The following is a 16735-nucleotide window of genomic DNA, read 5'->3' on the forward strand; positions in this document are numbered from 1 at the left end:
CTGCGCTTCTTGGATCTGTAATTTTATGTCTTTCATAAGACATGAGAAATTTTCATTGATTATTTCCTCTGTTATTGCTTCTGCCTCCTTTCCCTTCTCTTCTCCTTCTGGGACACCAATGATATGTACGTTATTGTACTTTGAGTTCCCGGAGATGTTGCTCATATTTTTTCATTCTTTTCTCCATCTGCTCCTTTGCATGTAGACTTTCAGGTGTTTTGTTCTCCAGTTCCTGAGTGTTTTCTTCTGCCTCTTGAGATTTGCTGTTGTATGTTTCCCCTGTGTCTTTCATCTCTTATGTCGTGCCTTTCATTTCCATAGATTCTACTAGTTGTTTTTTTGAACTTTTGATTTCTGCTGTATACATGCCAGTGTTTCCTCTACAACCTCTATCTCTTTTGCAATATCTTCTCTAAACTTTTTGAATTGATTTAGCATTAGTTGTTTAAATTCCTGTATCTCAGTTGAAGTGTACGTTTGTTCCTTTGACTGGGCCATAACTTTGTTTTCCTTAGTGTAGGTTGCAATTTTCTGTTGTCTAGGCATGGTTTCCTTGGTTATCCAAATCAGGTTTTCCCAGACCAGAACAGGCTCAGGTCCCAGAGGGAAGAAATATTCAGTATCTGGTTTCCCTGAGGGTGTGTCTTAGAAAATTGCTCCACCCTTTGATGCCTCAGGTCACTGTGCATTTCTGCCCAGCAGGTGATGCCTGTTAGCCTATAATTCTTGACTGGTATGAGGAGGTATGGCCATGTTCCCCCAGGCTCTGGGGTCTGGTTCTGAATGGAAAGGGCCCCACCCCTTTCCTCCTAGAGAAGACAGACCCCCCAGGTGGAGGTCATTAGCATTTCAATGGTCTCGCTCTCTGCTTGTGGTGTCTCCACCCTTCCCCAAGTCACAGCCCTGGAAACTGAAAATGACTGGGGCTTTCTCCACTGAGCCGAAAAAGAAATAGATAGTCCCCTTCGGACCCAGTTCAAGGTGACCCTCCGGCTCTCCAAGGTCAGTCGTCACCCAAAGCCTCTGTTTTTTGGGGATGCGTACCTGTAGTGAGCAGTTCACACTCGCTACTTAAAACCCCAGTTGGAGCTCAGCTGAGCTATATTCGCTTGCTGGGAGAGAGCTTCTGTAGCACCATGAGGCTTTGCAGCTCAGGCTATGGGGGAGAGGGGTCTCACGACTTGGATCCACAGGTTTTACTTACAGATTTTATGCTGTGTTCTCGGGCATTCCTCCCAATTCAGGTTGGTTTATGATGAGTGGATGGTCCCGTTTGTCCCCCCACAGTTATTCTGGATTATTTACTAGTTGTTTCTGGTTTTTTGTAGTTGTTCCAGGGGGACTACTTAGCTTTCATTCCTCTCTATGCCGCCATCTTGCCCCACCTCTGCCAAAAGCTTTTTTGAAGATTCCCCAAAGCTGCGCTTCCTGGCCTTCTCAGCAGATGGCACTGTTCAGGAAGCTGTTTCCCGCAGCCCTAAGGAGGTACTGTGTCTTTTAACTTCCACCACCTCTGCCCCTGTTGAGTGGGTTGAAACAGTGGTTGCTACCAGTTGGGATTAGTTGAAACAGTAGCTCAGACGCAAGACCCAGTGATCCAAATTTGCTAATCAAAATCTGTGATCAGTGCTTGGCTGCTGCACCCCCAACCTTGTTCTTGGCAAGAGGATTTTTATGTTCCTTTTTGTCTGCAGCAGCTAACAATTGTCTAGACCAAGAGGTGGCCAGCCTTGAGAGTGGGGGATGGACACGTGCAGCCATCATGGAGTGAGCTACTCGTAGTACTTTACCTCAGCCTCTTCCTTCTGCTCTTCCCTGGATCCTGTACAGTCCCCTCCCACCCCCCAGCACCCCACCCCCCAGCCAACAGAGCCCCAGAACACTTGGTTCAGACAGTTCCTGCCTGTTTACTATTTGTTTTGGAAAAGGAGTGAGTCCTGGAGCTCCCTACTCTGCCACTTTCTCCAGAAGTTCCTTCTTAATTATTTTTAAGAACTCTTTGTATTTTATGGAAATTACCTTTTGGCCTTTTTTGCATTGCAAATATTTCTCCCTGTTTGCTTTGCCTTCTGACTTGATGATCTTATTTTATTTTTTTGCCAGAAATTTGCTCTTAAGTTTTAGGTATTTACAGCTAGCACTTTTTAATGCCTTTGGATTCATTTTTCATCCTAGAAAAATATTCATTGATGCTTTTCTTCTATTACTTTTATTTTTTAGATTTAAATATTTGATGCACCCAGAACTTATTTTGGTGTAAGAAGTGAGGTAGGGATCTTATTTTATTTTATTTTTCCAAATAGCTCATAATTTGTACCAAAATATTTATTTAATAATTTAATATATCTTTTCTTTACTAATTTGAAATATCACCATTATCATAAACTAAATTCCAATATATACTTGGGCCAATTTCAGGAACAATTTATATCTGTCTCTTTATGCATGTCTCATATCATTTTACTTAGTGACCTTGTATTTTATTTTCGTATCTGCTAGTGTTAGTCATCCCTCGTTTATTTAATCTGTATATTATTACATTTTTATCATTATACATGCATTCTCATGGAAGGTTTTTGAACAGGAGAGAGCTATTCAAATTTATGATGTTGGTGATGATGATGATGATAACTAGCATTTATTGCATGCTCCTTAAGTGACACCCCCTGTTTTAAGTGCTCTTATTGATTAATTTAATCTCCACTATGTTGTAAATTCCTTTACTAACATTCCCATTATGCACACAAGAAATTGAAAGAGAGTGAGGTGTGTATCCCCTTATCCTCTCAATATTTCTTAATTCAAATTTCCAAGACAAGGACTTATCACCTTTTTACTTCATAGTGTCTTGGGTCACTGGTCATGCTATGGACTATCTATATTCAGCTATAGTCAGCTGAGATCACCGTCTTTTAGAACAAAACCCAGCTGCTTAGCATGGACTATGGTGGGCAAGCAACACGGCTGATATATGTTGTACAACCCCCAAATTACATCATGTGGGCAGTGCCCTCTCTGCTTCCTTTAAAACTCTGCCCTTGGAAAAGAATCCCATATTTACTTTGGGGTTCTGAATATGAACAAATGAATGTCAACAGAACTTCTTGAGGCAGAATCAACCTGCCATAATGGACATGAATGAATTCATATGGGCTCAGGGATTTTATCCATATCAGTGCAACTAAAATCATATTTTAAAAAGGTTCACTGTGTGTGCTGGACAGTCTACCTCGCTAGAGAGCTTTACCTGGTTAGCCTATCGAAGACTAAGCTTTCAGGTTTAATAGAAAATGGGTTTAATGTTAGGGTAAGCAGTTGAAGCATTAGAGGAAAATTAGAAAACATATGGTTATGGCATATGCTGAAAATAGATGGCATTCACACTCAGAGGATCTCAAGAAGCTTTATAATCATCTTCTAAAAGAAAATGTTTTTCTGTAACTCTGCCAAAGAGAAACCTCATTGTTTGCTTTTAGAGAACACTCCATTAATTTTGTGGTGTAGAAAGAGAGTTGAAATTTTGCATTTATCTGTGAATATCTCAAATATTTATGCATAACATTGGTGGATTTTAAGGTGTTAGTATTACATGTGTTTTTGTGAGAGCATTGTAAAGAAATATATCCAACTGTTCAGGGAATCTTAAAAACAACTAGGTTTCTTAAGATCAAAAAGAATAAAGTAGTTTTCCAACAGAGTCTCTGGCTTACTTTTTTTTTTTTTTTTTAGCTAACTCTGCTTTTCTGGATTTTCATTGTTCTTTCTTTTAAAGGATACAAAGTTCCTAGTGAAAAGAGATTTAAATGCTACAGTATTAGAGAGCTTGAAAGTTGTTTTTACCAGAGAGCAAACTGGAGGAAATGATACATGAGTGAGTATAAAACCTCATATTTGGATGACTGTTTAATATTTGCATTTTATTCAAATTTTTAGGAGGTACTGGGAATTAAACACGGAAGGGAAGCTATAGGAAATCATCCAGTAAATACTGGTGCTGATGAATAACACTTATGTGCTGTCTTGTATCAAAGTTATTTCTGTCCTTTATCTCTTCATTAGACTCTAAGATCCTTGAGAGTAAGAGTCATCTTTTTAACTCCCACAACACTTCATATAGTATTCAGTAATCATTGTCCCAAAGCAGAATTCATTTAAAGACAAAATTTTCACTCTCTTAAGGAAAGTAGGATCCCATCAGCATAGAAATTGGGGGGGGGGGGGCGGGGGGCGGGGAGCACAAGTTAAACACAACCTACCTGTTAGCAGTAACCCTCCATTACCTCCCCCTGTACCCTTCCCCACACCTTAGGCAACCACTGATCTATTTTCTCTCTCTACAGGTTTGCCTATTCTTGGTATCTAACATAAACAAAAGCATACAATTTTGGTCTTTGGTAATTAGCTTCTTTCACTTAGCATGATGTTTTCAAGGTTCATCCGTGTTGTAGTATGCACCAGTACTTCATTCCTTTTCATTGCCTAATAATATTCCATTGTGTGTAAATACCACATTTTGTTTATCTTTTCGTCTGTTGACGGATACTAGGCTGCTTGAACCACTTCACTATTGTAGATAATGCTGCCATGAACACTGGTGCACAAATATCTGTTTGAGTCCCTGCTTTCAGTTCTTTTTGGTGTAGATCTAGAAGTGGTATTGTGGGTTATAGAATAATTCTATGTTTAACTTTTTGAGAAACTCCCAAACTGTTTTCCATTGCAGGTGCACCATTTAGCATTCCTACCAACAATGTACAAAGGTTCCTATTTCTCTGGCATCCTCTCCAACACTTGTTACCTTCCATTTTTAAAAAAATAATAACCATTATGGTGGGTGTGAAGACATACCTCATTGTGGTTTCCATTTGCGTTTCCCTAATTGCTGATGATGGTGAGCATCTTTTCATGTGCTTGTTGGCCATTTGTGTATCTTCTTTGTGGAAATGTCTATCAAGTCTTTGTCTGTTTTTTAATTGGAATGTTTGGAGACATTGTTTTGGATTCTCTGATTAATGAGAGTCTGGAGGTAAGTACTACTTTGGTTAATATTTCTTTCCCTTGCTTATGTTATAGTTGACCGCTTATCCTTCTCTATTAAATAGTCATACATGATAACCTGTAGTCTCTTCCATTTCTTAGAATGATACCCCTTTTCTTATGTGATTTTGGTTTTCATCTGCTCTGTTGATTTTGGACATGGGAGAGGACCTTGATACCAAGATATTGAACTGATGCCTTAAAATGTTGGGTTACTAGAAGAAATAATGTGGACCTCCCATGATAAGCATTCCCAAATTAGAAACAAAGGTTGTAGAGGCAAGTTGATTTCTCCTGATACCAACCCTGGTTGTTATGGAGATGGGAGAGGGAGGAAAAGAGAAGAGGATTGTGAAATATTGCAGTGCAAAAGGGGTTGCTTATATAAGCCTGGTGGTTCATAATATGTCCCTTTAAGCCAGATAGGAAACATCCTCAACCTAGCTCCCTTACCACTTTGGGAATCAAGGTATCAGTGATCTCCTAAGAGGCTGCAAACTTGATGGATCTTTGTGTGTGTTGTTGTTGTTGTTGTGTTTTTTATTCTTTTTTTTTTTTTGGTAACACTCTGTAAGATCAGAGCTATTGAAAAAGGTCCTGGAACTGATAAGAATATGCATGGGTCTTTTCCAGGTCATTTTTATTCTAGTCTGAACATGAATGCATTGAGGATTCAGATAAAATAATTTGTAGTAATCAGTGTGATATCTCCAATTGTTCTCTGCAGCATTCTTACCACCCATTTTGATACACACTGTAGGATGTTTTCCATTTCCCTTTGATAAGCCAGAACTTGTAAATGCTCCAAAAAATTCCCAAAGCTATCTGGGCATATTTTTCTTATTGAACAAGTTCGGAAAAACCTTAGTACTAAGCAAAATAAGTCCAGCCACTGCTTCTGCAGCTATAGCTGGGGAGCTGTGGCCTTGGCTCCTTTAATGGATGTCCACAGGCCAGGAAGAATCCTGCTGCAGCACCTGCTTCTTGAGGAGGTGCATGTGCAAGCCTCTTTAGAAAATGTTTCCAGGGAAACCATATAACTTTTATTCTTTCTCTTAAAAGTATTAAGTGCTAAATGTGCCTGCTAGTACCTGGGGTTTTCATTTGAAGTCATGAGCTCCTGGAGAAAAGTGTTGGCATGAAACACACCCACATAGCCAGAAATCATTTTTTATGCTTCCTTCACTAAATGTCAGCTTCATACTCAGCTGGGGAGAGCTAAATGACCTGGGTTCATTTGTGGGTTGGAAGATAGGGAGGATTAACTCCAGAGCTTCACTAACTACAGATAGTATATGAATTTTGATAGCTTGTTGGTTGAATTGCTTTTCTTTCCTGGTGCAATGGATGCTAATGGATGGTAGTGATTCTCCATTCGAGAGTTGGGTCTTACCTGTTGGATCCTAGGTATATTAGTCTATGGAGAAAATGTGAATAACATGGAAAGTCTTTATATACATGTTTAAAATTTAAAGGGTGTGAATTAAGCTAGGAAATCACAGAAGAGTTGGCTGAAATATTTCAACACCTGCATATATTCATTCATGACCAAAGACTTTCAGGAACTGGGTCTGTTACACTGTTCCATGTTTCCATTGTAGCATGGGTAGATCCCCAGCACTGCCTCTAGAATTGCTTCCCTATTTTGTAGTGGAGATTCTTTTTTGTTTGCTTTGCACCCATTTCTCCTTCTTTTGGAAACAGTGCTTGGGTTTTCCTTTGAGGATATACCTCTCCCCTTCCATGAATAGGATTTGGGCGGGTCTGACCCCAGGGATGAGCACTCCATTACCCCGTCCACCGTATTTACATCTCCAGTAGGCAACACAAGTCATCCGGTGAGAGTCAGCCCTCAAACTCTTGATGGAACTATGGGAAAGAAGCATTCTCTTCCCACTGGGGACAAAACTAAGCCAGTAAGTTGTTGGTGGCCATCTTTGCTACAGCATGGGAGAACACCCTTGAGAAAATAGTCAAGGAGAGGAAAGTAGAACTAAGAGATGGAAGGAGTCAAGGAATGTCACCATTTATTCACAGATGCCAGCTGAGCCTGAAGCTAGATGCACCTCTGAACGTCCCAGGTAAATGAACCAATGCATTCCTTTTTGCTTAAGCCAATTTGAATTGGGGTTCAGTCACTAGCAACCTGAAGCATACTGGAAACTTGTGAGCTATAGCATCATTGACCTTAAAGGCTATTTGTGGCTTTCTGTTATATACAGAATAAATCCAACTTCCTCTGCTCTGCTTGAAGGCCTTTTATGATCTTGCCCATTTTAGTTGTTGCTTCCATTCTTTCACCATACATCTGATACTCCTGTCATGGTGTTCTACTTGGTATTTCTTGAATCACCTTGCGTTTTACATTTCTTTGCCTTTGCCCATGCTATTCCCATCTCCACTCCATCTGGAATGCCCTTAACCTGTACAGTCTGGCCTAACTCTGGGTAGTTAGTTAGTGTCAGAATTGAATTGAGTGAGTGATTTGGCAGTCTTGGTAGTTGCTGTAGAAGTTTTTGATACCCTACAAACCTCTACTGTAAGACACCACAGACTCTCTTGTCTTCATCAAGTGGATTATGCTTGGCCATTTTATATCCCTGCCTCGCATTCCCTTGCCTAGAACAGAGCAGGCATTTGGTAGATCATGATTTGTCACAGGTTTTCCTCTATTTAGTAAAGTGTGAATGTACCTGTTCCCTCCAGCAGATGGTGCTTTACCAAGTTTTGTTTCCCTGGCATCACCTAGCATGGTTTGCTATGTGCTGTGCACGTAGCAGACACTGAGTAAAGGTCAGTTGAATGAATGGATTTTGTCTCAGATGCTTCCAGAGTCCAAGTTTTCATTTGAATTTTAGTGGCATTGAACTTCCTAGTTTCAACTTCCAATTGAGTCTGTGATTCATCACTCCACCCTTCAGTGCCACCTCATTCACCCTCCTAGGCAGTTCTAGCTGCCTTTGAGTGATTGGTTGTGTCTGCTAAAATCTAAAGGGAAGTAAAAGCAAAGGTATGGTTAAGAATTCTTTAGGCCCTTTGGGGGCTTCTGGAGAGATGTCAGTACTGATCATGGGTTTTCTCTCTTTCTAGCTGAGGGTGAAGGACCAGGATAGCTGCTAAGAGATTGGTGACTCTGGGCCTAGGACTAACTTTCCTTAAGTGTTCCTTAATAGTTTCCATTTGGTTTGATGATGCATTAAACTAGAGGGTAGGAGAGAGAATGAGATGAAAAAGTGGGATCGCCACTTTATAAAAGATAGGTCAGTGGGCACCCTCTTCTCTTCTTGTCATCACATCATCAGTGCTAGGGCATCTGCTGAGGTAGTTGAGCACAGCTCTAAGATCTACGAAAAAAAAGATTTAAAAAGTGGGATTGTCTACATATATATGTAAAATGCACATGGGTGTTGTATCTTTATTTTGTATCTTTATGTTTACATGTAATGCCAACCTTTTTGGTCCAAAGGTGTTTTGACAAGGCTGAAATTAGCAGACTTTATGTGCATAGATTATTTTTAGGTTAGTGGCTGCAGCTGCTGTTTCCAAATTTTGGTGATGCTTGTGATTCTGCTGATTTTACATTCAACTAACATTACCATATAACTTCTCCACACTAGGCACTGGGGCTAGGTTCTTTCACATACATTAATTCCTTCATCTTTAATATTCAGAAAACTCTGGAAGTGTATTAGTTATCTATTACTATTGCTGTCTAACAAATTACTCTAAAACTTAGTGGCTTAAAACCACACTCATTATCTCATTGTTTCTGTGGATCAGGAATCAAGGCAAAGCTTATCTAGGTCCTCTGGCTCTGGTTGTCTCACAAGGCTGCAGTTATCTCAAGGTTCAACTGGAAAGGATATACTTCCTAACTCAGTCATGTGGTTGCTGGCCGAATTCAATTCCTCGTGACCTATTGGCTGGAGACCTCCCTCAGTTTCTTGCCATGTATATTGCTCCATGGGGCAGCTCACAACATGGCAGGAGGCTTAGCAAACTGAGCTATTGAGAAAGAGAGCCAGAGAATGCCAGCAAGATAGAAGTCACAGGTTTTTATAACCTAATCTTGGAGGTGACATCACATCACTGTTGCCATATTCTGTTTGTTAGAAGCGTGTTGCTAGGCCAATTCATACTCAAGGAGAGGAGATTACACAGGTCACAAATACCAGGAGGTGGGGAACATTAGGGACCATCTTAGATAGATGTTATGTTTTCCATTTGGTAGATGAAAAAACTGAGGATCCATTTGAAAATACAGAGAGGATTGGTAGCTCTGTTGCTTGTATGATGAAAACTCATATCTGAGTGATGAAACTGCCAATTACGAGAAGTGAAAATGAGCTTGTTTGAACTTCCAAGGAGGGCCTCAAATATGAGCTGGAGTGGCACGTCCACACAGACTCCATGTGGTTTGCAGAACTAAGAAATGCAGGATCAGGCAAGGCATCCCTTCCTGACTGAATGGACAGCATCCCTACAGGTGTTCCTTCTCATTTTAGGGGATAAATCAAGGCCAGATCACGATCAGGTAGGTAGGGGTAAAGCAGAAAGCTTTGACATAGTCATTTGTAGGACAAGTTCCAACATCAGCTTTGATGCCACTGCTTGGTGATTATTAACTTCATTTGATTTTTTTTTCCTTTGAGAAACAAAAGTTTCTGACCTTTTAGTTGGACTTCACATAAACTAAATGATACGATTATATCATGCAGACTGCATTTTCCCCCAAAAATGAAAATTTTTTTTTCCTTAAAAAATTCTAATATTAGACAGTCAAAGTTCCCCAAAACCCAAGTGGAAAAAATCACTAAGAGTTAGAGCATATCATCCCAGCCTTTTAAGCATATAGAAACCTACATTTTAACTTGAATATGATTGTACTGTTATATTGTCCTCTGATCACCTTCTTGCACTCCTCAGTATATCACAGCTCTACATGTATGTCAATACATTTTGTCCTACCTTATCTTTTCAAGAGCTGCATTGTTAAACCATTGAATAAATGTGCTGTGAATTAACCAATCCCCTATTGAGGGACTTTAGACTATTTCCAGTTTTTGGTTATTACAAACACTCTTTTTGACCATAAATCTTTGCACATTTGTCTGTTAATTTCTTAAGGATAAATTCCTGGATGTGGATTTACTTGTTCAGAGAATAGATGCTTTCTTAATTTTGATAAATTTTGCCATGCATGAATTCACCAACATGCATTGCTTTTAACAATGTGAGAGAGTACCCTTTCTCTTAAATTATTACCAACTCTGGGCATTACCAATCTTGACTAATCTGATGGTAAAAAGGAATTTTAAGTTATTTTAATTTGCATTTGTTTAATCAATAGTGAGTTGGGGTCTACTGTGATATGCTTATTGGCCACTTGTATTTCTTTTTTTGTGTTAAGTAAATCTTTTCTAATTGGGTATTTATCTTTTACTTATTGAATTATGAGATCTTTTCATGTATTAAGAATACATGGAAATACTGTGGAAAATATCAAACAGGTTTACTTACATAAACTCTGTTACCCTCAAAAAGCCCATAAAAAGAAACAAAAGAAATCTTTTGGTGATTGACACTCATTGTGCAGTGTCTGCTACCACCAGCATATTATAAACTCTGTGAGGACTAGGACTGGATCAGGTCCATCTTGTTCCATATTCTAATCCCTAGTATTTTAGCCGTGTCTGGCAGGTAGTGGGCACTTAAAGACTAAATGTGATTTTTAGGAAATGGCTTTTCAGAGATTAAAAAATGTACAGAGAGAACCCATGATGTCAGATTATTTTATTTAAATTTACATTGAACAGTCTGTAATTACAGTACTTGCAGGAGGGGAGAACTGGACTGTACAGAAGAAGGAATGTCTCAGTTCTCTGAATGGATACTTTAGCCAGGGGGTTGTGCCCTTTGTGCTTTAGGTACCCCCCAGGCACCTGTCCTGAAAACGAGTCTTTGAATATATGTGGATAAGCACCCAGCCTAGAACTCAATTTACTGACCAGAATTATTAGGTTGGATTAAACAGAAAATAAGACAATAGAACTCTTAAAAATCCAAATTTTTAAATTTATTTTCTTTATATTGTGCGATATAATTGGCAATTCATTTCATAGTCATGGAAAGCAGAGCCTAGCATACCAAGTAAAAGCCAGAATCAGCTTTGTGAACTTTCTTTCCAAATGATTTTAAAAAATTTTTTTCACAAGATCATTTAACACAGGACATCCTTCAAATTATGCTACAGAATTCTGACATCTAACTTTTAAAAAAAAAAAATTCATCCTCTGAAAAAGATATATTTATAAAAGTTAATTCTTTTTAAGTCCAGAGTTTTGTCTAGGAGTTGATATATTTTATCTACAATAGTTCCTCTTCCCCTACCTCCACCAAAGTATCACTAAACCCAGCCAAAAGCAGTTATATAGGGCTAGGTCTAAAATACGTGCTTTGTTTTATTTTTATTGGTCATCATTCCAGTCTCAAAGCAACGTGACCAGTGTTTAACATACAGCCAGAGGTATTAAAATTTGAACAGAATCAGCATTTTGATTTGGGCACTTTATCTGCCCTTTAGGCAGATACTGTCTATGTAACCAAAACGGAGCACCAAAGCCACTATTTAGATACAGCACTAGGGTAAAAGGCATTCAATTTGTGCAGTCAGACAGGACCCCATGCTCATTTGGCCCTGTGCTTGGTTTAATGCTCTGCTGTTGCTGTCTTGAATTTCTTGATAAATTTTGAACAATGGACCCATACTTTTATTTTGCACCAGGTCCTGCAAATTATGTAGCAGGTCCTAGAAACACATAAAACTCCCTTTGATCTGATTATCTGACTTTATGATCCCTGTTTTCATTTGGCATTGAAGTTACAGTTGTGGGTAGTTCTCAACATTTTCCTCCAGTAGCAGGAAGATGCTAGTTCTATAACATTTTCAAAAGTATGGAAGTAATTGGTCATGGGACTCACTTGTAACAACGAAGGAGGGAACCACACAATGGTAATCTGTGTTTATCTGCAAGTCTATAGAGTTGAAATTATTCTTTCATAGAAATATGGATGAAGCCCAATATAATATATATAAAATCAGCATAATGAAAGAACTTGTTCATTTGAAGAGCAAATATATATATACACACACATGTACCAGTAAGCTAAATATACATTTTTCTTGTAATTCTTCTGTCATTAAGATGATAATTTCAGCAATACAAATAAAATGCAGAATCTATACAATATCTAAGCTTAGCTATTCTTTATAATAATAATAACATCCTCTTCTAAATTACAAAGCATGATTCTTCCTGTTCTTCAAAAGAATGGTAGGAAATAGTTGGTCTAAAAATGCCATATAATGTCTATCCTCCACTTATAGAGAGGAATGGACATTTTATTACAGGACATGGTCCTCTGTAGAGGGGAATGTAGCATGATTTTACAAGGATGAATTGTCAGTGAAGAGGAGCTCTTTCCAGATATCTTCTAAGCCAGAGGAAAGGCTCAGTGGGCAAGGAAGCAGTGTTACCTACACCTTCAAGGCCCTTGCAGGGCTTTCCCATCCTGTCTGCATATTAGAATCACCTAGGGTACTCAGACAATGTATGGATGTCTGGGGCTCATCCCAAACTAATTGAATTATAATCTGGGGGTGGGACCTGGGCAATGTGTATTTCTTTAAAGTGCCAGTGTTGATTCTAATTTGCAGCCAGGGTTGAGAACCACTGGGATTTTGCATACAAAAAAGAAAGGTTTGGGCTATACCAAAGTCTAAACAGATATCTGTTTCAAAAATCAAACATATGTTTAAATCTGACTGTGCTTAACCGAAGACACCCTTAACATGGAGTTTTTATGTAAACTGTTAGTAATAGGTAATTTTAAAATATTTTATAAATGGTTTAGCAATCTCTAAGGTTAAACAACACTTTCATAAATAGCAAAACATTTAAGAGAAGAAAATACTTTTAAAGGAAGAGATACAATTATTTTCAGGAAGTCTGAAGAATGTGTTAATATTTAAAAGTCATTTAAGCTGAGAGATGGATAGGACAAGTAGTGTTCTTCCTAATTTGGGGTACTTCTAAAATATCAAATACCTTCTTCCATTAAAAATAAAGAAAAAACTGCTCAGATCAAAATTTAAAATTAAAGCATGTGGAAACTAATTCATATCTTCTGGAATGTCTCCTTTAATAATATACTTTTTTAAAACTCCATCAAACATCTTTACAAATAAGCACCCAAAATTCTAATAATGCTAAAGGAGAGATTCTTTCTCAACTAATTTTTCAGTTCTGGGATGAAGGTGTCCTTGAGGAGTCACACCTCAGTGGTAAGGGCTGTGGGAGGGTGGGAACAGAGGGAGAAGAGAGGTCAGGGAGAAAGGGAGGGAGTAAAATGGAAAGGCAAGAAAAATGAGTCCTTTTAGCTATTTCATGTTTCTAAACTGGAGAAAACTATCGTAAATGTACTTGATAATTCACTCTTGAGGGCAGAACTAAGACAATGTCTTTTCTGTGTTTTTCATATTCATAACCCTGAAGCTAGACCACCAGGAAAGGGTAAGGGTACACAGTTTCAGATTTTCCATTTTGTGTTTGTTCATTTCAGTTGTACATTGTAAAAGAACTGATTGCAAAGGACACCAACAAGACCAACTCACTTTCCCTTGCTTTTAGCACATCACTAACATCTGCAGACACTGAGGATATGTTTTGGAAGCAACATTTAAGGAAGGAGGCAAAGGTTACAGTAATTACGTTTTTTTTCCTGTAAAAAGTTCGAAGAACACAAGGATAAACAAAATTGAGAGTAAACTAAAACCCAGATGAAAATAAATGTCACAAATTATTCTAAATAATTTACAGGTGCACCCAACAATAAGACAGCCATAACATCAGGCACAATGAGGAAGTCATTAGTCTGTTTACACTTATAATATTCTCCAACGTGACTGACAAATAGAGAAAAAACAAACCTGCAAATCAGCCTAGCTCTGAATATTACTTAGCCAAATAATCAGCAATGCCAATTTTTTTCCTCCATGAAGAGATCAGTATATTTCTGAAGTGCCTGCTTTCACAATGTCCTATTACATTTTAAATCCATGTTCGATGACTGACATACTAATTTAAAGCTTTAGAACACTAACTTGTTTTTACTTCTAGCCCAAAGTATTAGGCTGAATGTTTTTCTCCTTGTTTGATGCCAAGAACAAGATGTAGGAACCAGTTAAACTGTACAGTCCATCCTTTGTCTCTGCAAACTTCAATCTGATCAAGAAAATACTTTTTAGCATCCTCCTCATTTTTCCCCACTGTTAGGGCATCCCGAATATATTCAATGTCTTCTTTGCTTGTTAACTGGGGCATTCCTGTCATAAGCATCATGGAGAACAGGATGATCAGTAGGTTTGTGTGATGACGGAGGGCTCTATAAGCCTTCACACAGACGTCCTGGAAAAAGGAGAAGAAAATATTGTTATTGTTATAATAGGCTAAGTAGGCTGAAGACGACTGGGCTCTATTAGAATTTGTAAAGCATTACTCCTGTCCCTGAGAGAAAACCATCACAATCAAGTCAGATCACCTACCTCAGATGAAAAACTTGGTGAGGACATAAAATGTTTTTATAATCTCTTAAGCACTTTAGGGTAGTTATAGGGCATGCACAAGGAAAACTAACTGATTTCATCTTATTCTTCACTCTACCTTTTTTGGGGGTTTTTTTTTTTTTTTTCAACTTGATCAATGAAAACTTTTATTACAAATTTCCAAATACCGACTATTACACACACACACACATTTTATTTAAATAGAATTTATACCGTTAACTTGTGAGTATGTGCATCCAATCTTGAATTATCAAGAGACTGATTTGTGGTTTATGTAACACTGAGTCTGTAAAATATATATATATATATCTATATATATATATATATATATATATCTCAAATATGAGTTATGTTCTCATCATATTCCCACAGCCTTATTTTTTTGTTCACCTTTAATGCTTCACTGATACTTATAATCCCATTAACAAACCATAGTCACACCTGACCATTCCCATACCATTAAGATCACCCTCATTATCATATCAGTATGTATTAGATTATCATTCCCCCATCACTAGCTTCTGTCTATCTCTAGGTCCCCTTTATTCTACAATATAAGACATTTATTTTACATTTTTCACAGAGTTCACATTAGTGGTAACATACAGTATTTCTCCTGTTGTGTTTGGCTTATGTCTTCAAGGTTCATCCATGTTCTCATGTTTCATGACTTCATTCCTTCTTACTGCTGCATAGTATTCCATCCTCTGTATATATCACATTTTGTTTATCCACACGTCTGTTGAAGGACATTTGGATTGTTTCCATCTCTTGGCAATTGTGAACAATGCTGCTATGAACATCAGTGTGCAAATATCTGTTCAGGTCACTGTTTTCAGATCTTCTGGGTATATACCAAGAAGTGCAATTACTGGATCATAGGATAATTTGATATATAGTTTTCTGAGGAACCGCCAAACTGTCTTCCAGAGTGGCTGTACCATTATAAAGTCCCACCAGCAATGAATGAGAGTTCCAATTTCTCCACATCCTCTCCAGCATTTGTAGCTTCCTGTTTGTTTAATGACAGCCATTCTTATTGGTGTGAGATGATATCTCATTGTGGTCTTGATTTGCATTTCCCTAAAAGCTACTGAAAATGAACCTTTTTTTCATGTGTTTTTTAGCCATTTGTATTTCCTCCTCAGAGAAATGTCTTTTCATATCTTTTGACCATTTTATAATTGGGCTGTTTGTACTATTGTCATTGAGTTGTAGGATTTCTTTATATATGCAAGATACCAGTCTCTTATCAGATACATGGTTTCCAAATATTTTCTCCCGTACATTGGCTGCCTCTTTACCTTCTTGACAAATTCCTTTGCGGTAGAGAAGATGTTGATTTTGGGGAGTTCCCATTTATCTATTTTATCTTTCATTTCTTGTGCTTTGTAAGGTCTAAGAAGCTACCTCTTATTACTAGGTCTTGAAGATGTTTCCCTACATTATCTTCTAGAAGTTTTATGGTATTGTCTCTTATCTTGAGGTCTTTGATCCACTTTGAGTTAATTTTTGTATATGGTGTAAGGAAGGTGTCCTCTTTCATTCTTTTGGATATGGATATCCAGTTCTCCCAGCCCCATTTGTTGAAGAGACTGTATGTCCCAGTTCAGTGGATTTAGAGGCCTTATCAAAAATCAGTTGACAATAGATCTGGTGGTTTATTTCCAAATTCTCAATTCCATTGATCAATGTGTCTATCTTTGTGCCAATACCATGCTGTTTTGACTACTGTGGCTTTATAGTAAGCTTCAAAGTCAGGAAGTGTTAAGTCCTCCCACTCTGTTTTTCATTTTTAGAATTTTTTTAGCAATTTGAGGCATCTTTCCCTTCCAAATAAATTTGATAACTAGCTCTTCCAAGTCTGCAAAGTAGGTTGTTGGAATTTTGATTGGTATTGCATTGAAACTGTGGATCAGTTTGGGTAGGATTGACATCTTAATGACATTTAGCCTTCCTATCCATGAACATGGAGTATCTTTGCATCTCTTTAAGTCCCCTTTTATTTCTTTTAGTAAAGTTATGTAATTTCCTGTGTGGAAGTCTTTTACATCCTTGGTTAAATTTATTCCT

The 16735-nt window shown here is 38.0% G+C and overlaps 1 protein-coding gene and 1 long non-coding RNA gene across 4 annotated transcripts in view; one reads left to right on the forward strand and one right to left on the reverse strand.

The window, feature by feature from the left end:
• The first annotated feature begins 1357 nt into the window (after positions 1-1357).
• Positions 1358-16735, forward strand: part of LOC119534259 — a 35674-nt gene continuing 20296 nt past the window's right edge. The window contains exons 1-3 of the long non-coding RNA XR_005216991.1: positions 1358-1485; positions 2221-2268; positions 3773-3871. This is a non-coding gene — a long non-coding RNA (uncharacterized LOC119534259). The remainder of the gene's footprint in view (positions 1486-2220; positions 2269-3772; positions 3872-16735) is intronic.
• The window catches only part of PIK3CG (phosphatidylinositol-4,5-bisphosphate 3-kinase catalytic subunit gamma), a 44319-nt gene continuing 38675 nt past the window's right edge, over positions 11092-16735 (reverse strand). For all 3 annotated transcript variants that reach the window (XM_037836397.1, XM_037836399.1, XM_037836398.1), the window contains exon 11: positions 11092-14504. In XM_037836397.1, the coding sequence (XP_037692325.1) occupies positions 14226-14504 (279 nt within the window). In that variant the 3' untranslated portion in view covers positions 11092-14225. The remainder of the gene's footprint in view (positions 14505-16735) is intronic.

Source organism: Choloepus didactylus, chromosome 5 (assembly GCF_015220235.1).
Source record: "Choloepus didactylus isolate mChoDid1 chromosome 5, mChoDid1.pri, whole genome shotgun sequence".
NCBI lineage: Eukaryota > Metazoa > Chordata > Mammalia > Pilosa > Megalonychidae > Choloepus > Choloepus didactylus.